The 21,098-nt window shown below is 45.8% G+C and overlaps 1 protein-coding gene across 1 annotated transcript in view; it reads left to right on the plus strand.

Moving 5' to 3' along the window:
- The first annotated feature begins 397 nt into the window (after positions 1-397).
- Positions 398-21,098, plus strand: part of NLRP1 (NLR family pyrin domain containing 1) — a 41,907-nt gene continuing 21,206 nt past the window's right edge. Inside the window, exons 1-6 of the mRNA XM_077165631.1 lie at positions 398-576; positions 887-1,187; positions 2,123-2,275; positions 3,728-3,925; positions 7,774-9,397; positions 19,071-19,241. Coding sequence (XP_077021746.1) covers positions 902-1,187; positions 2,123-2,275; positions 3,728-3,925; positions 7,774-9,397; positions 19,071-19,241 — 2,432 coding nt within the window. The 5' untranslated portion in view covers positions 398-576; positions 887-901. The remainder of the gene's footprint in view (positions 577-886; positions 1,188-2,122; positions 2,276-3,727; positions 3,926-7,773; positions 9,398-19,070; positions 19,242-21,098) is intronic.

Here is a 21,098-nt window from a genome sequence, read left to right on the forward strand (position 1 = left end):
CCCCCCACCTGGGCCACACACTTCAGTGCCCCTCGTAGCACAGCAGGGGGCGCAATGGAGCTTGGGAAGCCCCCAAATCCAGGATTTTCAGGGAGAGGTGTTCCCTGGCCCACACTGTCTCCCAATCAGGAGCTGCCCGGACAGGACACGCTGTCCACCTTCCTAGAGAGTTTGCACAGGCCCGGCCCGCAGGCTCAGGTGAGGGCCGCAGGGCTCCGCTTGCCTACCTGGGTGGCCCGCTCCCGGCTCGCCGCAGCTGCCCCAGTCCCGCCCCAGCTGCCCCAGTCCCGCCCCCGTCCCACCTGTGCTCAAAGGCCTGGCCTGGGGGTGTGGCCCTGCTCTGCCTCTCCTGGTCCCGCCCTCCCCTGGCCACGCCCCCACGAGGTTTCCTCTCTGCCGCTCGGTTCCTGCTCAGGCTGAGAGAGGACGCTTCTCCCTGGTGGGTGTCCCAGGGCCAGGCTAGCTCTGAGAAGACCCCAAGAAGGAGGAGGTCCGAGCTGGGTCCTGCACTCTGAAAACCTGAAGGTGCCAGGAGCCCAGGTCCCAGGAGAGGGAAGAACTGAGGAGCACAAAACAGTGAGTGCCACGCACACACTCCATTCACCCATCCTCCCAACCCTTTTCACCTCTTCCCCTCCCTCCCTGGACCCCACCCCAGCACCCCGGTTTCCCCAGGTTTCCCCCAGCTCACCACCACCACCACCATCTACTGGCGCACGCCCTGGGGTTTACCAACTGGGTTGGGAAATCTGAGCAGAAGTTTATCAAGCCAGAGGAATGGTCCCAGTGGGAGAGTTGTACTGGGAGATGGTAGGGGCCAAGGCAAAGGGAGAATGTTTCTCTGCCTGCTTGATGCACCCCCTCACCTCCCCCCAACATCTCCAAGTCCCCTGCAGCAGAGATGTCCGGTGAAGCCCAGCGGCAGTTGGCCAGGTACCCGAAGCTTCTGGAGGAGGAGGAGGAGATGAAAGATATCTGGCTTCGGCTGCCCAGCACGGTGCTCAGAGAAGCCTCCTTCGATGCCACCCTGGATCAGCCAAAGAAGACAGGTGGCATGGAGCTGGCCTCGCGCCTGGCAGCTCAGTGTGGGGAGCAGCAAGCCTGGGACCCAGTCCTCGACACCTGGGAGCAAATGGGCCTGGACAGGCTGTGCACCCACGCCCAGACAGAGGTGAACCGGATTTTAGGTGAGTACACATCAGCCCTCTGCCTGCTACAGAGCTCCCCATCCTCCCCTTTGAAACCCCCACCCTCTGATCCCAAGCCTTCCTCTGGGCAGTGACCTGGGACCCCCCTGGGAGGGGTGAACCCTGAGCCCCAGGCTAAGCAGGCGCTTGGGGTCCCTTTCTGGAGCTCTATGCCCTCTTCTATCCAGATGCCTTCCCAGGACCCAGTGTGGTCCTCAGAGCACCTGGGAGGGAGCACTCCCGGGGCCAGAAAGGGAAGAAGCCCTGGGAGGGACAGGTGGGTGTCCCACACTCTCCTCCTGAGCAAGGAACTTGCTTGCGAGGGGACAGTGTGGCATTGGAGTTATAAGCCCAGAGTTGGGAGTCAGGCAGAAGCAGTTTCCAGTCCCAGCTCGGCCTCACTGGGAAAGTCTCTTTGCCACTCCCTGCCTCTGGACCTGTAAAATGGGTGAGTAAAGCAGTGCCTGCCTCCTAGGGCCCTGTGTAGGTTAAAAGAAATAATCCATGTAGCATGGGGCCTAACATATAATAAGTGCTAAATAAATAGAGTCTTTTTACATTTCTGCTGCCGCTGCCACCGTTACTACTATCCCCAGCCCTGGGAGGCAGAAGCTCTTCACCCTCATGGGCGGCTGAGCTCAGGAAAAGTGACTTACAAAGGGAGAGTCAGAACCAGGACAGTGATGCAAATGTCTTGGAGCCCAGACCCAGACATTTTTGCCAGGCAGTGCCTGTCATTCTCCAGATGAGCCTGAAGAGGTAGCTGTGAGGGGCTTCTAGCAGGCTTCCGGTTCACCCTGAGCTCTCCCAGGGGGATAAGAGACCTGCCTAATATGAAGACTCCCAGCCTCAGTCCCCTGGCTGCTGCCTCTACCCCCTGACAAGCCCCCAGCCTCCTCATCTCCTTCCCACAGACCACGCTTTCTGCTTCCTAGGGTCCCCACATGCACCCAACCTGGAATCCCCCAGCCGGCCCACCCCCACCAACGTGCTGAGTTTCTGCAGCCCTGAGCAGCAGACCCCTCAGGACTCAGACCAGGGGAGGGCTTTAACGTACCTGCCTGACACGTCCAGACACAACTGGAATGGTAAGACTTGCTGAGCAGGCCCTAGGGCCTGGGGTGGGGCTTTGAATCAACCCGTGGATCCCCGCCAGGGCAAGCATGTACCTGCATGGAGAGTTGGGCTAGGGGAAGGACGGAGGAGCCGGGATGGGGTGGTAGGAGCAGAGGGCTCACAAGCGATCTTTCAGAGACCTCCCAACACTGCGATCGCAACTCTGCCCATTTGACAGATGGAGAAACTGAGGCCCACGTAGGGCAGGCAATAAGTTCCACCCACACCGGGTGCCATATGTGACACAGTCCCTGCCGAGGCAGAGCTCAGCTCATAATCTTGGGGAGCTCAGAAGAGCCTTGAAGTCAAGGTCATCCTGAAAGCTCCAAGGAGGAGTCTGTTCCTCAGCCCAACCCGGTTCCTTCCTCATCTTCTCTTAGTTCAGTCTCTCCTATCTTGAGCCACCAAGGCTGCAAACCTCAGCCACTTCCTCTTCCCATCCTAGCATCAAAGCGGCCACCTCTTCCCAGTATAGTACGGCCAGAGAGGGCAGGTCACTAGTCCAAACTCACACAGCACTCAGAGGCAGAGCCAGGGCCAGAGCCTGGAACAACCCATTGCTATTATAATAATTGCCCTCTCCACCTCAAGCCTTCCCCTCCCCCTTGCCTCTTTCCCTTCCTCCTGAGCCCCTTCTCAGACCAAGCCCTGGCAGAGGTGGTTACAAATTCAAGCTCAACTGCCCTCACTTTTCACACTGCCATGTTTTGCTGTGTCACTTCATCCCTCTGTGTCTCAATTTCCTTGTCTGAGCCTTCATACTGCTCAGTTTTCACTCCTCACACCAGCTCCCAACCCTACTGTACAGAATTTACAACACATAAAAAAATCTGTTTACACAGGATGCTGAGCATACAATGTAAACTCTCCTGAAGGTACAGCAGGAGGAGAGGGTTAGATCACTCAGCGGACCACTCACAGCATCTGTCTCCCAATGGAGATCTCTTCTGGTACCCCAGCAGGGTTCTCTCTCTGCCCTTCCTCTATGCCTAGAGGCCTTTCCCTTCTCTTTGAGGCAGAGAAATTCTGCTCAGCCCCCAACTTGCATGCCCTGGTGAGTTTTGTACCTAGCAAGACAGTGCCAGAAATAAACAGGACCCACCCTCCTTAGAATGCCGCTTAGTAATTATTTGTCACTACTTGAAATTTGTTTTTACTTAGTAACTGTTTGTTGTTACTTAGGGGGAAATTTCTAAGCAGTTTATCAAAATCATTCTACCTAATATCCACCGTACTCCCCACCAAGTAGGAGTTTCAGACCATCTAGTAAAAGAATAAGATTGTGTCTTTAGCATTTCATGATTTTTAAAATAGAATTGGTAACACCTGTTTCACAGGATTGTTGTGAGAATTCAAAATGTATAAGCCTGAAACAAAAGGGATGCTCAATAAAGGATTCTTCCTTTCCTCTCGTTCTCCTCCAGAAAACCCATGCTCGTTCCTGGACTTCTCAAGCTCCCCAAGCCATGTGTCTCCGAACCAGGATTCGCCCAATGCCCCGACATCCACAGCAGTGCTGGGAGTCTGGGAGCCGCCATCTCAGCCCAGTCTAAATCCTAGAGAGCAGACGGCTTCTCAGACCGGGAGGATTCTGTTGGAAGGTCCTCAATACGTATGCATAGGTGAGGCCCTGCTGGACTCCTGGAGAGGGGTGGCTGAGGCAAAAGCAGGATAAAGAGTCCCCAGGGGGCTGGATTGGCAGGCTGAGCACAGGGGGCCGGCGAACATCTGAAACATCTCTCCTGGAATCCCACCATAGAAGTCTCCCTGTTGGGTGAAGTTACTGTTTCCATGGGGCCCCTGTTTTAAGATGCAAGTGTGTTATCCGGTATTAAAAAAACACTTCACCTGGTTTAGTGGACAGGGCACTGGCCTGGGGTCAGGAAAGCTGGAGTTAGCTCCTCACCCCCTAGTCAGAGCTAGAAAAGTTTATTAGGAACTCACTGTGTTGGGCCTGTATGCAGCGTTTCACTTGCACATTCTACTTAAATGTCACAGCCGTTTCACGAGGTGGATATTACCCTACCTCGAGATGAGAAAACAGGCTCATGTATTACTCACAGTTGCACAGTTAGTGATGGCAGAAATGGGATTCAGCTCCACTGTCTCTGACACCAGCTCCATATCTTTAACCCCTACAGCCCATTCCATCCTCCATCTGGGCAGCAGGGACAGTCAGACAGAAGACACAGGCACACAAGCTCCTTAATCCCACAGTCTTACCCACTAACCAACACTGCCCTTCAATATTAGGAGAGGCCCCCGTTAAGTCCAGAGGTGTTAAGTTAAAGGAATTCCTTCCAAACCCAACTAGGAATAAACTCATGGAAATCATGGTCCTGAAATGTGGACCAGGCCCATAATATTTTGATTGTCTGGCACACCACCTCATTCAGTAAAGGGAGAGGGAAGAGGGGAAGGGAGAAAGAAAGGAGGGATTATAAACATCTTACAGAAACAGGCAGATGTAACCTTACTAGAACCTTAATAGCAAATCAGAGTCTTAAAAATGAGCAAACAGGGCGGGCCGCGGTGGCTCAGCGGGCAAAGTGCTTGCCTGCTATGCCGGAGGACCTCGGTTCGATTCCCGGCCCCAGCCCATGTAACAAAAAACGGAAAAACAAAATACAATAAAACAAGAAAATGTTTAAAGATGTTTCCCTTTCTTCCTTCCTTCCTTCCTTCTATCCTTCCTTCCTTCTCTCTGTCTTTCCTTTAAAAAAAAAAAAAATGAGCAAACAAATAAGGAAGCAATGCAAAGTAATTAGTTGCTATAAATAAACATGCCATTTGGTTTTGAGCATCCTAGCAACCAGGGCAAAAAGGGAAATATGCTGGTTACATAATATACATTACTCAATAGAAGAAAAAAAGACCAATTCAAAAAAAACACATTTTTCCCTTGTTTTAAATTCTAAGGGAATTCTTCAAATGGGGAACTTGAACAAAAAAAAAACTTGAATCACAGTATCATAGCAAGTATAAAGATCACATAGGATGCATTTTTAAATAAATCAAGAGTGAAGGTTGGCAAACATTTTCTGTAAAAAGCCAGACTATAAACGTTTTAGGCTCTGTGAACCACGTGGCCTCTGTTGCACCTACTCAACTCTGCCTTGGGTAGAGTGAAAGCAGCCAGAGACAATGCATAAAACAATGGGTGTGGTTGTATTGCGATGAAACTGTAATTATGGACACAAAAATTTGAATTGTGTCTATAAGGCACATACCAAGAAATATTCTTCCTTTGATTTTTCTCAACCATTTAAAAATGTAAAAGTCATTCTTAGCTTGCAGATCATATAGAAACAGGAGGGCAGGCCAGATTTGGCCTGTGGTCTAGAGTTTGCCACCCTAGTCAAGAACAGAGTATCAAAATGTAACTTGGTAGAGGTATTGGGCGTGGGGAATTTTTCAAGTATAGCGTGATTCAGGAGGATTTAGGTACATGGCTCAGTAACAGAGTCCTGATTTGGGGACTGGCATTGAGAAGAGCCAACCCCCTCCTGGTGCCCCAGGCAGACCCGGACTCCTGAGCAGGGCCAGCTGCAGCACTGACCCCCGGTGACCACTCTGATGCTTTTAGAAAATCTTCCTGTTGCCAGAAATGTTCCTACAGGACAGAATAAAAGAGAATCTATATATTATGATTTCGGAAGTAGAGATGGCCCCCTGATACCCCATTGGCCCCAGTATTGGAAGTGTAAATTGATCCCCCAAAGCCCCAAGTTTTCTTAGATGCCCACTGTTCTAGTTTGATAGCTGCCAGAACGCAACATACACGAAATGGAATGGCTTTTAAAAAGGGGAATTTAATAAGTTGCAAGTTAACAGTTTTTAGGCCATGGAAATGTCTATTTCCACAAGTCTATAGAAATGTCCAATCTAAGGCATCCAGGGAAATATACCTTGATTCAATAAGGCCGATGAAGTTCAGGGTTTCTCTCTCAAGTGGAAAGGCACATGGTGAACACAGTCAGGGTTTCTCTCTTGGCTAGAAGGGCGCATGGCGACCACGGCGTCATCTCTCCAGCTCCCCAGAATGGTGTTTTCCTTCTTCATCTTCATCTCCAAAGGTCACTGGCTGGTGGACTCTCTGCTTCATGGTTCTGTGACATTTTCTGTTGTGGCTTTCTCGTGGCTCTGTCACTCTTCTCTGCTCTCTCTGATTCTCCTACTTTCTCCAAAATGTTTCCTCTTTTATAGAATTCCAGGAAACGAATCAAGACCTACCTGGGATGGGTGGAGACATGTCTCCACCTAATTCAATTTAACACCCACTCTTGAGTGAGTCACATCTCCATGGAGATAACCTAATCAAAGTTTCCAACATGCAGTGATAGATAGGGATTAGAAGAAGCGGCTACCATTACAAAATGGGATTAGGATTAAAGCATAGCTTTTCTAGGGTGCATAAATCCTTTCAAACTGGCACGCCCACTAAGGTAGGACATGTAACCACCCTGCACTCTGAAGGTCCACCTGGCGTCTCCAGATAAAGTGGGCTTTGGAATTCCAGGTCCATCCTCTCTAAAATTCAGCTAAGTGGAGAGGTATCAAGCACTCAAAATATTTTGAAGGGAAGAGGGAAGCGGTTGGAACAGTAATTCTATGTGGAATCTAAGGGACAATCCTTTACATGTGCTCAGCACCTCCAGGTTCTCTTCTGTCTCCGGTTGGATCCCCCAGAAGCAGACCTAAAACAGAATGATGTTTATAAAGTACATCAGAGATGATTTCCTGGAAACACTGGTAGGAGAGTGGTGAAGTGAGACAGAGAAGGGAAGGAAGCCAAATGAAAGGTGCATTATGGGGCAGGTCAGCCCTGTGGCCCCTGAGGTTGAATCCTCCTGGGGACCTCGGGAAGAGAGTATAGAACATCCAGGTTCTCTCTCCTGGGGAAGAGGGACTCCCGTATGTCATTGCTGGAGGGTCTGCCTGGCCTGTGGCCCAAGAGAGAGCCCTCAGACAGAACCACAGAAGCTTGCAGAAGGACGACGTCAGCATGTTCTGAAATGGTGAGTGCTGAGGCGCCAACAGCATCTGCTCCACCATCCATTTTCTCATTCAATATCATGAGTCCCAATTCACAGATGAGAAAACTGGGGTTCAGTAGGGCTGTTTGCCCAAGTTGTGGGCTTAGTGAGGGTAAAGAGTTGTGTCTGTTTAGTTCACTCTTTATCTCCAGCCCCTAGAATGATGTCTGGCAGATAGTAAGCAAGTGACGAATATTTGCAGGGTAAAAGGAAGTCATGCAGGGAGGATGATTTGGTAGCATCAAGCTCTCCTACCCCAAAGCCCACATTCCTTCCATTGCATCAGAGAAAATATACAGCATCAACCAGCAGCACAGCATGTGGCTAGGAGTGGGAGCCTAAAAGAATTGTTGGATGGGTAGATGGATTGATGGATGAATGAATGAACCAGTCTATACTATACTTTTACGTTCCATCTTTCCTCCCTTACTTAGGAAACTGGGAAAGACACCAGAACCAGAGGAGAAAGAGGTCCTGCCCCACACAGGGTCAGAATTCTCAATCCTGGAAAAAAGAGAATTTGCACCAAAATTTCGTGGACGTGATACTTCTCCACAGACCTCATCCCCCAGGCCATGAGCCCCTGGAGGTGGTGGAGGAGCAAGGACGTTTTATTGAGGTCCAAGACTTATTTGGCCCAGCCCTGGGCACCCAGAAAGAGCCTCACACAGTCATACTGCTGGGGGCTGCCGGAATTGGGAAGTCAACACTGGTCAAGCAGATGAGAGGAGCCTGGAAGTCTGGCCAGCTGTACAAGGACCGCTTCCAGCACGTATTCTACCTCGACTGCAGAGAGCTGGCCCAGTTCAACGTGGCAAGTCTTGCTGAGCTCATGGCAGAAGACTGGGCCACCCCTTTAGCTCCCATTGAGCAGATCCTGTCCCAGTCCAAGCAGCTGCTCTTCATCCTTGATGGTTTGGATGAGCCCAGATGGGTGTTTGAGGAGCAGCATTCTGAGCTGTGCCTACACTGGAGAAAGCAGCAGCCAGTGCACACCCTGCTGGGCAGTTTACTGAGGAAGACCACCCTCCCTGAAGCATCCTTGCTAATCACAGTTCGGACCACAGCTCTGGAGAGACTTGCTTCTTCTTTGGAACAGCCACGTTGGGTGGAAGTGCTGGGGTTCTCTGATGCCAGCAGGAAGGAATATTTCTACACATATTTCACAGATGAAAGTCAAGCAATCAGAGCCTTGAGCCTGGTGGAATCAAACCAAGCCCTCTTGACCATGTGCCTCGTGCCCTGGGTATGCTGGCTGGTCTGCACCTGCCTGAAGCAGCAGATGGAGCAGAGAGAAGATCTCCTACTGACCTGCCACACCACCACAGCCCTCTGCCTGCACTTCCTCTCCCAGGCTGTCCCTGCCCAGCCCTGCACGACCCAACTGAGGAGTCTGTGCTCTCTGGCTGCTAAGGGAATCCAGCAAGGAAAAGCACTCTTCAGTCCGGATGACTTCAAGAAGCAGGGGTTGGATGGGGCCGTCATCTTCACCTTCATAAAGATGGGTCTTCTTCAAAAACACCCCACTTCCCTGAACTACAGCTTCATTCATCTGTGTTTCCAGGAGTTCTTGGCAGCCATATTTTGTGTCCTGGGAAATGAGGAAGAGACAGGCAATCATCCCAGTAGCATCCAAAGGGTGAAGGAGTTGCTTCAAGTGTGTGGAAGGCATGATGCATTTGAGGCAATGACCACGCGTTTCCTGTTTGGCCTTTTAGGTGAACACGGGGCCAGGGAGTTAGAGAACATCTTCAACCACAAGCGGTCTCGGGGTGTGGAGGGTGAGCTGCTGCGGTGGGCAGAAGCGGAAGTCCAACCCAGGGCGTCCTCACTGCAGCCATGCTCTCTGGAGTTGCTCTACTGCTTGTATGAGATTCGGGATGAGGAGTTTCTGACACGAGCGATGGCCTGTTTCCAAGGCATGAGGATGCAAGTTCAAACAGACACAGATCTCCTGGTGTTTGCTTTCTGCCTGAAATTCTATGGAGGCTTGAAGACGTTTCACGTGAATAACAGTAGACAGCATGGACCAGCCACGTGGGACCCCAGTGTGGCTCTGTGAGTACCTCCACCCTGCCCTCATCCCGGCTCCTCTCTGTCGGCGCAGGGAGTAGGAACTTCCTGAGCCCCAGAGGCACACTCGCTAAGCCTTCTGCCAGGCTCTAAAGCCACCAGTGACATCTATTACTTATTTGTTTATTTATTTATTTATTTGCAGTCCTGCCTTGGGTCTTCCAGGTAAGCTTCTTAAACAAAAAGATTACATAAATTGTTTGTGATTGGTGAATATTCTGGGTGTTCCAAATCTCCTTCAGATTAGAGAGTTTACACAAGTAAACAAATCACAAGTTTATCTTGTGATTTGTTATGGTGTCCAGATATCCTTAGGATTTTTTAAAATATATTTTAATGCAATTTCATTGAGATATATTCACATACCATATGTTCTAGTTTGCAAATTGCCAGAAAATGATATACCAGAAACGGAATGGCTTTTAAAAAGGGAAATGTATTAAGTTGCAAGTTTACAGTTCTAAGGCCGTGAAAATGTCCAAATTAAGGCACCAACAAGAGGTTACTTTCACTCAAGAAAGGCCAGTGAAGTTCGGGGTTTCTCCCTCAGCTGGAAGGGCACATGGCAGCATCTGCTGGCTTTCTCTTCGGGCTTGTTGTTTCATGGAGCTCCCCCAGGGACGTTTTCCTTCTTCATCTCCAAAGGTCACTGGCTATGTGGGCTCTAAAGCTCATGGTTCTATCTTAAAGGGCTCCAGTAAGCAACCCCACCTTGAATGGGTAGAGTCACATCTCCATGAAAGCCATCTAATCAAAACTTACCACCTACAGTTGGGTGGGTCAATCTCCATGGAAACAATGAAGAAGCCCCCACCCAGCAACATCGAATGAGGGTTAAAGAGCATGGCTTTTCTGGGGTACACAACAGATTCAAACCAGCACACCACATAATCATCCAACCTATAGAATTAATGGTTCACAGTGTCATCATATAGTTGTGCATTCATTACCACAATCAATTTTAAGATATTTTCATTACTCCAAAAAAATAAAGACATGAAAATAAAAAAGAACACCCAAAACATCCCATATTCCTTATCTTCCCCTACTACTTATTTATTTGGGTCATCATTTTTTTACTTGTCTGCCCACACACTGGATAAAAGGAATATCAGTCACAAGGTTTTCACAATCACTCGGTCACACCAGAAAAGCTATGTAGTTATACATATCTTCAAGAGTCCAGGCTACTGGATTACACTTCAACCATTTCAGGTATTTCCCTCTAGCTATTCTAATGCACTAGGAACTAAAAAAAAAAAATCTATATAATACATAAGCATAACCTCCAGAATGACCTCTGTTCAATATTCCACTGTATGTACACACCACAGTTGACCTTCTGCTTCTCTCTCAATATGCCCTTAGGCCACCTCCATCCACTGCAAATCGTGAATACTGCTGTCATAAACACCAGTGTGCAAATGTCCGTTCCTATCCCTGCTTTCCGTTCTTCCAAGCATATACCTAATAATGGGGTTTCAGGATCAAAAGACAACCCTATCCTAAGCCTCTGTGGAACCACCACCCTCCCCTCCAGAGGGGTTGCACTATTCTACTTCCCAACCCGTGTGGAATAGGTACATCTCTCTCTCCATATTTTCTCCAGCATTTCTAACCTTTCGTTTATGTAAAAAAAAAATTTTTTTTATTGTAAAATATAATATACAAAGCAAAGAAAGGAAAAAGCAATGCTTTTCAAAGCACACGTCAACAAGTAGTTACAGAACAGATCCCAGAGTTTGTCATGGGCTACCATTCCACCATCTCAGATTTTTCCTTCTAGCTGCTCCAGAACGCTGGAGCCTAGAAGGAATATTAATATAGTGATTCAGCAGCCATGCGCATCCGTTAAATCCCATTTTCTCTGTTATACCTCCTCCTTTTCCTTTAATCTTCCTCCTAGTATGTAGGAATTTGTGGGCACTGTTCTGACCTTTTCATGTTGCAAAGGGGTGTCCACACTAAAGGATGGGGGGATGCAATTCATTGATAATCCTGGAGAGGCTGGTCCCTTTGGGTTTCAGGACTTATCCGGCCTAGGAAGCCTCCAGGAACTATGCGTGCCAGGAAGGCAAACCTAGTGCATTAAACCTTTGTATAGTCTCAGTGCAAGGCCTACGTGTTTTCTAAAGAGACAGCAGAAGTGATGTTGATTGGGTTTTAGCAAACCGTGGCAAGTAGCACTGAAGCTACTTGCTTCAGTAAGTACTCAACTGAAGCTGACGTAGAGTAGCCTCCAGAATAGCCTCTTGACTCCATTCAATCTCTCTCAGCTATTGATACCTTATTTTATTACACTTCTTTTCCCCCTTTTGGTCAGAAAGGCATTGTCGATCCCACAGAACCAGGACCAGACCCATCCCTGGCAGTCACACCCCACCTTGTCAGGGAGATTTTCACCCCTGAATGGCTTATACCACATAGGAAGGAGGGCATCTTTTATGTTTATTTTTTATTTTTTAAACGGTTTTATTGATATATCATTCAATCCATCCTAAGTAAACAATTAATGGCTTCCAATATAAACACATAGTTCTGCATTCACAACCACAAAACAATCTATATAAGGACATTTCCATTCCTTCCACAAAGAAAGAAGAAGAGGAAGAAAACGTGAAGAATAAAAAAGAGAAACACCACCACCACCAAGAATCCCATATCCCTTCCTTATCTTCCCCTCTTATTGACATTTAGCTTTGATATGTTGCGTTTGTTGCAATTAAGGGAAATGCATTACAATGTTACTGTTAACTATAGACCCTAGTTTGCATTGGTTATATTTTTTCCACATGCTATCTATGTTAGTTTGCAAGCTGCTGGAATGCAATATAGCAGACATAGAATGACTTTTAAAAAGAGGAATTTAATAAGTTACAAGTTGACAGTTCTAAGGAAGTGAAAGTGTCCAAATTAAGGCACCAACAAAAGTGTACCTTCACTCAGGAAAGGCTGATTGGTCTGGAGCCTCACTGTCTGGGAAGTCACGTGGCTGGCATCTGCTGGTCCTTTCTCCTGGACTCCACTGCTTTCAGTGTCTGTACCTGTGGGGGGTTCTCACTTTGCTTCCCTAGAGCTGGCTTTCTTCTCTTGGCTTCCCTTGGCTCTGTCCAGTTTCTGGCTTGCTTAACATCTCATGGCAACATCTGCTGGACTTCAAGAATCTCCAGACACTCTTGTCTCTGTTCTCCAAGTGTTGGCATCTGTGCCAGCTCTGCTGTGAAGTTTCTGTCGGCTCTCTCTCTGTTGACTCTGTTGCTTCTGGCATTTCTCAGAAATGTTTCCCCTTTTAAAGACTCAGGTAATTTAATCAAGAACCACCTAGAATGGGTGGAGTCACATCTCCATCTAATTAAGAGATTAAATCCACAATTGGGGCTGTCACATCTCCATGGAGATAACCTAATCAAATCTTTCCACTCAACTACATTGAATCAGGATTAGAAGAAATGGCTGCCTCCACAAATTAAATCAGGATTAAAACATGGCTTTTCTGTGGTACATAATACTTTCAAATCAGCACACCATTCCATTTTCAACACCTTGCAATGTTGACATTCATTTGTTCTCCCTCATGTAAAATCTTTCTTACATGTGTACATTTAATCATCATCATTTCTTTTCCTATCTGCCTGTAGTGTTCCCTTTAGTATTTCTTGTAGAGCAGATCTCTTGTTTATAAGCTCTCAGTGTCTGTATTAAAATATTTTAAATTCTCCCTCTTTTTTTTTTTTTTCATGGGTAAGCACCAGGAAGTGAACCCATGTCTCTGGCATGACAGGAGAGAACTCTGCCTGCTGAGCCACCATGGCCCACCATCCCTCATTTATGAAGGACAGTTTTACCAGATATAGAATTCTTGGTTGGCAGTTTTTTCTTTCAGTATCTTAACTATATTATACCACTACCTTCTTGCCTCCATGGTTCCTCCTGAGAAATCCACACAGTCCTGTCAAGCTTCCCTTATGTCTGATAAATGGATTTTCTCTTGCTGCTTTCAGAATTCTCTTTGTCTTTGACATTTGCCAATCTGATTAGTGTCTTGCAGTATGTCTATTTGGATCTATTCTGTTTGGGGTATGCTTCACTTCTTGGATCTGTAATTTTGTCTTTCACAAAAGTTGGGAAATTTTCAGTGATTATTTCCTCCATTATTTTTTCTGCCCCTTTTCCCATATTTCCTCCTTCTGGGACACCCGTAACATGTATATGCATCTACTTCATGTTGTCGTTTGATTCCCTGAGACTCTGCTTATACTTTTCCATTCCTTTCTCTATCTCTTCTTTTGTGTGCAGAATTTCTGTCCTCTAGCTCAATAATCCTTTCTTCTGCCTCTTCAAATCTGCTGTTGTATGTCTCCATTGAGTTTTTCATCTCTTCTATTGTGCCTTTCATTCCCATAAGTTCTATTATTTGTTTTTTCAATATTTCATGTTCTTCTTTATGGTTACCTAGTATCTTCTTTATATCCTCCATCTCTTTTGCCATGTCTTCCCTCAACCAAAGAATGAAGTGGCTGAAGTAAGTACTGTCTTACAGTAATAACGTGAATATAATGGATTAAACTCCCCAATCAAAAGATGCAGATTGGCAGAATGAATAAAAAGCATGATCCAACAGTATACTGCTTACAAGAGATTGACCTTACACACAAAAACCACGGTAGGTTGAAAGTTGGAAAAAAAATATTCCATGCAAATAATAAAAGAAGAGTTGGGGTAGCTATACTAATAGTGGGCAAAATAGACTTTAAATGCAAAACTCTTTGTGATAGTTAGATTCAGGTGTCAACTTGGCCAGGTGAAGGTGCTAGTTCTATTGCTGTGGACATGAGCCAATGCCATGTGAACCTCATCTGTTGCTGATTGCATCTGCAGTTAGCTAGAAGGCGTGCCTGCTGCAGTGAATGATGTTTGGTTTAGTTGACTGGTGCTTACATGAGAGAGCTCAAAGTAGCACAGCCCAAGCAGCTCCACATACCTCATCTCAGCACTCGCAGCTCAGCCCAGGCCTTTGGAGATGCAGAAAGGGATTACCCCATGGAAAGAAGATGTTGGAACCCAGAGGCCTGGAGAGAAGGCCAGCAGAGATCTCCCTGTGCCTTCCCACGTAAGAAAGAACCTCAGTTGCCTTTCCTCTGAAGAACTATATGTTATCTGAATAAATCCCCTTTTATTGAAAGCCGATCAGTCTCTGATGTGTTGCATTCCAGCAGATAGCAAACTAGAACACTCTTATAAGAGAAAAGAAGAACACTGAATATTAATAAAAGGGACAATCCGCCAAGAAGAAGTAACAATCCTAAACATTTATGCACCTAAGCATGGTGACCCAAAATACATTGGCAAAACTGATGGGAGACGACCAACATCACTCCTGTTGACTCTTAAGAACACCTAGGGTTCAAACTGAGATGCTGTAAAGGTTCAATGCACTAAGTTTGCTTTCCTGGAAATTATAATTCCTGGAGGGTTCCTAGACCAGATAAATCCTGAAGCCCAGAGGGACCAGCCTCTGCAAGGTTATCGATTAATCACATCTCCCCATACTTTAGTATCAATACCCCTTATGAATATAAAAAAGTCAAAAAGGGCATTACCCAGAGATCCCCATAGTTTGGGAGAAGGATCAAAGGAAAAGGAGGAGTTTTAACAGAGAGAATAGGATTTTAAAAATGAGTATGGCTGCTGAATCACTATATTAACATTCTTTCTAGTTTCCAGTGTTTTGGAGCAGCTAGAAGGAAAAATCTGAGATGATGGAATGCTAGCCCATGACAAACTCTGGGATCTTTCTATAACTACTTGTTGAGGTGTGTGCTTTGAAAATTATTGCTTTTTTCTTTCTTTGCTTTGTATATATATTCTATTTTGCAATAAAAACATTAAGAAAAATTGAAGGGAGAAATAGATGTCTCTATAATAATAGTTGGAGACTTCAATGCACCACTTTTATCAGTATATAGAACATCTAGTCAGAGAGGATCAATAAGGAAACAGAACACTTGAATAATATGATAAATGAATTAGACCTAACAGACATATACAGAACACTGCACCCTAAAACAGCAAGTCTGCATGGATCTTTCTCCAACATAGACCACATGTTAGGTCCCAAAACAAATCTCAATAAATTTATAAAGATTAAAATTATACAAAGCACTTTCTCTGGCCATAATGGAGTGAAGCTGGAAATCAATTACAGGCAGAGATCTGGAAAATTAAATATATGAAAATTAAACAAGATACTCTTAAACAATTAATGGTCAAAGAAGAAATTGCAAGGAAATCAGTAAATATCTCAAGATGAATGAAAACAAGAACACAAAATATCAGAACTCATGAAATACAACAAAGGCAGTTCTGGGAGGGAAATGTACAGCCCTAAATGCCTTACATTAAAAAAGAAGAGCTAGAATCAAAGACCTAACTGCACACCTAAAGGAACTAGGGTGAAAAACAGCAAACTAATCCCAAAGTGAGCAGAAATAAATAAATAAATAAATCTACAACTAAGCTTACTAGAGCTAATAAATGAGTTCAGCAAAGTGGTGGGATTCAAGATCAACATGCAAAATTCAACAGTGTTTCTGTATACTAATGATGAGAAAGGTGAGGAGGAAATCAGGGAAAAAATGCCATTTACAATAGCATCTAAAAGAATCAAGTATCTAGGAACAAATGTAACCAAAGATGTAAAGGACTTGTTCATGGAAAACTACAAAAGATTGCTAAAGGAAGACCTAAATAAATGGAAAGACAGTCCATGTTCATGAATTGGAAGAATGACCTGAGTTTCATCTTGAAGGATCTACTTTTTAAACCTTCCGTCCCCTGTAGTTAACAACTCTGCATGTATTAGGCCTCTGGGGTGATTTATCCTGACTATCAGGGAAAATAGGACTGCAACTATACAATGGAGGTAGAGTTTTCCTGGAATACAGGACATCCCCTAGGGCGTCTCTTAGTACTACCATGCCCTGTGATTAAAGTCAACAGAAAACTGCAACAACCCAATCCAGGCAGGACTAATAATGAAGGTTTGGGTCACCCCATCAGGCAAAGAACCATGGTCAGCTGAAGTGCTTGCTGAGGGTAAAAGGAACAAGGAATGCTTAATAGAAGAAGATAGTAATAAATATGAACTACAACCACGTGACCAGTTGCAGAAATGAAGACTGTGATTGTGTGACTGTTTCCTCCCTGTTTTGTTATGCATGCTTGCGTTTGACCTAAACAAATATCTTGTTTTCCTCTTATCATATGACATAAGTTGGATTGTTCATGTTGTACAGGATATGATGTTTAAGAGTGAACATTACCTACAGGACTTGCACCCTTTTCTGAAGAGATGTAGTGCATTTCCAGTTGTACACAGGACAGTTGAGTATTGTTAGGCAAAACGTATGTCTGTTATTATGCTCTATTTGGAAATTAAGCGCACTTCAAGGTGAAGTGTATAGCTGTCAAGTTGACAAGGGGTGGACTGTGATGGTTGGGTTCTGGTGTCAACTTGCCCAGGTGATGATGCCCAGTTGTCTGGTCAGGCAAACACTGGCCTGACCACTGCCGCAAGAATATTTTGTGGCTGGTTAATAAACCAGAAGGCTGGTATTTTACATCATCAGTCAGTTGATTGCATCTGTGGCTGATTACATCTGCTATCAATCAGACATGTCTCCCACCAATGAGATAATCCAATCAGTTGGAGGCTTTTAAGGAAGAAGAGAGACTTTTTCACTGCTTCTTCAGCCAGTGAGCTTCTCCTGTGAAGTTCATCCAGACACTTCCTCAGAGCTGCCAACTGCGCAGCTGGCCTTGCAGATTTAGGAACCTTCATTCCCATGGCTGCATGAGACAAATTTATGAATCTCATATTTACGGATATCCCCTATTGCTCTGCTTCTCTAGAGAACCCTGACCAATATACAACAGAACCAGGAACAGGGTCCAGCAGGTGCTACCACATACCTTCCCATGTGTCAGATATTGGCCTTTCTTGAGTCAAGGTATCTTTCTCTGGACACCTTGACTTGAACATTTTTATGGCTTGTAACTTAATAATTTCCCTTTGAAAAATCCATTCCATTTCTTGTATATTGTATTCTGGCTGCATTTAACAAACTAAAACATGGATGATGTTCTTTCATGAACTATAAATGTATGACACTAATACAAGGTATTAATTATAGGGTGGTATATGGGAAATAAACACATCTAGTGTAAACTATGGACCATAGTTAATAGTACTATTTTAATAGTCTTTCATCAGTTATAACAAAGGTACTACACTTTTGAAAAGTGTCAACAATAGGGGTATATGGGTATGCTGTGGGTTTTTTTACAGAACTTTTCTGTAAACCTACAACTTCTTTAATTAAAAATAATAGTATCAGTTTAAAAAAAACATTCTGCTAAGTAAAAGAAGCCAGATGAACAGTTCTGCATGCTGTACGATTCCATTTATTAAAAATGTACATATAAATAAATCTGTAGAGACAGAAATAGATTAATGGTTATGAAAGTCTATGGCAAGATGGAGGGATTGAGAAGTGGCTGCCAAGGGGGTTGAGGATTTTCTTTTTGGAGTAATGAAAATGTTCTAAAATTGATTGTGGTGATTAATGCACAATTCTATGTATATACTAAAAGCCACTGATTGCACACTTTGAAAAAAAAAAACTCCCCTAAGATTTTGGAGACACTGTGTAATATCCTTTAATCCTCACAAAGTCCTCTGGAGAGGTATATATAGTAGTACATACAGTTCTTTTTACAGCTATGGAGGCTGGATGAGGCAGAGAAAAGTGGAATTCATTGCAGGCATCTGGATGCGGAGCCCCTTCGCCTAACCTCTGCTGTCCTCCACAGGCTTGGGGGAAAGACGAATTGAGCTGTGGACATTTCGGCACTTATTAGGTCTGAGGCTTGAGGTGGAAATATCTGGCAAGAAAATAGAGATACCAGTTTGGAACTTGGTCTAGAGTTGGTGTAGTTGAAGCTTGGAAGGAGATGAGACCCCTGAAGTAGTGTGTGAAAACTGAGAAATTAAGTGGGCGGGTTATATGAGACACTCTCCGATGAAGCCATCATCCTCTCCCACTTCAGGTTTTCAAATGTCCCTGCCTAGGACATTCCCTTTCACCATATCCCTTCTGCAAACCCTCTCTGTGTCTTTGCTGTCCTTGGAAGGGAATAGGGTCTTGTGCAAGCCAACCCAAATGGTCATATAAAATTTTCCCATCACAAAGTCATCCTCAATCCACCTCTCCGTGGCTCTGTTCCATCCCCCATCTCCACCTTTCCCTTCTGGGCACTGAGAATCCAGAAGGACTGTGCAAAAGCAGACAAGTGTGCCCGCACTGAAAGAAGGAAGGCTGCGCAAGTCACTGAGTTCCTCCTTTGTGCCAGGCCCTGGCTGGGCACCAAGGCCAAAAACATGAACAAATCTGCCCTGCCTTCAAGGAACTCCCAGGTCGAGGCAGAAAGACACCCAAAACAAATGTTTCAGAGTAAGATGTGACAAAGTGTGATGGTAGAATGAAGAGCCTCATGGAGAGGTGGGGTGCGGGGGCCACTGTGGAGATGGCACTGCCCATTGCACCCAGGCCCTGTACACACAAGTCACATCTCACCTGTCCCTCTCTCCCTCCCTCAGGTTCATGGTGGTCCCGATGACAGATGCTCATTGGGAGATCCTCTTCTCTGTTCTCGGGGTCATTGGGAGTCTGCAGGAACTGGACCTGAGTGGAAACTCCCTGAGCTGCTCTGCAATGCAGGGCCTTTGTAAGACCCTCAAACACCCTCATTGTCACCTGCAGACCCTGCGGTGAGTCTGGCCTGGGTTCTGCTCTGAAGCAGGGGTAGGGAGTAGAGCCAAAGGGAAACTGAGTAAAGCTTTGACAAATACTCATTGAGTCCCTCTCTGGCCATGAGTCTCTGTCTGGCCGTGCACTGTGCCAGGTGCCAGATTTACTTCAGTAAGCAAACACAGACATGATTCTTTCCTCACAGAATTTGCAAGTGGTTGGTATTCAAGGAATCACACTAATGAATATGTAATTACAGCCCCAGATAAGGGAGGCGGTGGCAAAAACTTCTTTGGCATAGTGAGGCATGGAGGAGATCTGAATAAGGCAGAGTTAACTAAGTGAAGCAGGAGAGAATAGTCCCAGGCAGAGGTATCAGCACATGCAAAGGCCCTGTGGCTAGAGGGAGAATGGGGCATTCAAGGAATTAAGACCAGCCAGTGTTGCCAGAGAGTAGAGAGCAAAAGACAAGATGGGGCTACAGAGGCCAAGAGAAGCCAGACCATGCAGGACCCCGTGGGCCATGTTGGGATTTAGGAGTTTTTTTCCCAAATATGATGGGATTTTAGGCAGAAGGCTGGCATGATCAGATTTACATTTCCAAGGTAGAAACTGGGGAACCAGTTAGTCAGAATGCTATAGTCTCTGTGAATATGGTGATAAGTTGGACTAAGGAAAATTGCAGTTGTTACTGCAAGAGATGGGATAGCTGGGACTGCAGAGTTGGGAGTGGAGAGGAAGAGAAGAGGATGGCAAAGAAGAGCCAAGAGAGAAGACTAAGAAGAAGCAGGTAGGGAGGCAGGAGGAAAAGCAGATGGGCAGTGCTGAGGAAACCAAGGGAGAACAGGTTTCAGGAGGCAGGGTGTGTTTGGTGGGAGCTATTGGTTCTGGGAGGTCAAGTAAGATAAAAAGGGAAAACTGCCCATTAGATTAGTGGTGGGAAAGTCATGGATGACCTTCGCAGGAGCAGTTCTTATGGAGTAAACAGGCCAGAATCAGATTAAAGTGGACTGGAGAGGGAGAAGGAGGGGACGAATGAGACCACAAATACAATGTTTTCAAAGACTTTGGCAATGAAGAGGAGGATGTGGGGCTAATTAAGGTGTGTGGGTTTGCTTACATTTAAGAAGGAAAAGACCCAAGTTCAAATCAGTGGAGAGGGGGTTATGGAAGATATAAGAAGGAGAAGGAATAATTGATGTTCTCTCTTTCCTCGGAGGAAGGGATCCATTCAGAAGCTGAGGTAGGGAGACTGGCCTGAGAGCAGTGGAGAGAAAGGGGAACAGATGCCTCTTGCTATGCACATTGGGGAGATGGGGTAGAGGAAGGTAGACACCTCGGTTTGACAGCAGGAAGATAAGGGAGTCCCACCTGATGGGACTTCATTTTTCTCTAAGAAGTAGGAATTGAGTTGTATGCTGAGAGTGAGTTTTTAAAGATTTGGGGAAGGTAAAAGTTTGAAATGGCCATGGCAGAACAGGGAGAATGCTGCCTGCCGGTCAATGTTGAAGGCTATATGAGGGTGGCGAGTGTGCTTCCTGATGGTCCCCACCTGGTACACAGGTACAGAAGGAGTAAGAGAGTGGCAGAGTTAGGGGTTGGCCAGAGGGATTAGAGGTACAGAGGGTAAGAAAGTTCATGGCACTGACATGAGCGTTATTGAAATGATGGGTCATGAATTCAAAGCTAGATTCCAAAGGAAGCAATGAAAAGAAAATGGCGAGTGATTGGGAGAAGGAGAGGATCAAGGGGTTGCTAGTTGGAGAAGGGTCTTCATGGGAGAAGTTGAGCACACAGAGTAAGAAAGCAAATCCAGCCTCGTGTTGTAGCTTCCTGAATCCACGTGAGGCTGTTACACTCTCCTAAAATCATTTCCA

Source organism: Tamandua tetradactyla, chromosome 6 (assembly GCF_023851605.1).
Source record: "Tamandua tetradactyla isolate mTamTet1 chromosome 6, mTamTet1.pri, whole genome shotgun sequence".
Lineage (NCBI taxonomy): Eukaryota > Metazoa > Chordata > Mammalia > Pilosa > Myrmecophagidae > Tamandua > Tamandua tetradactyla.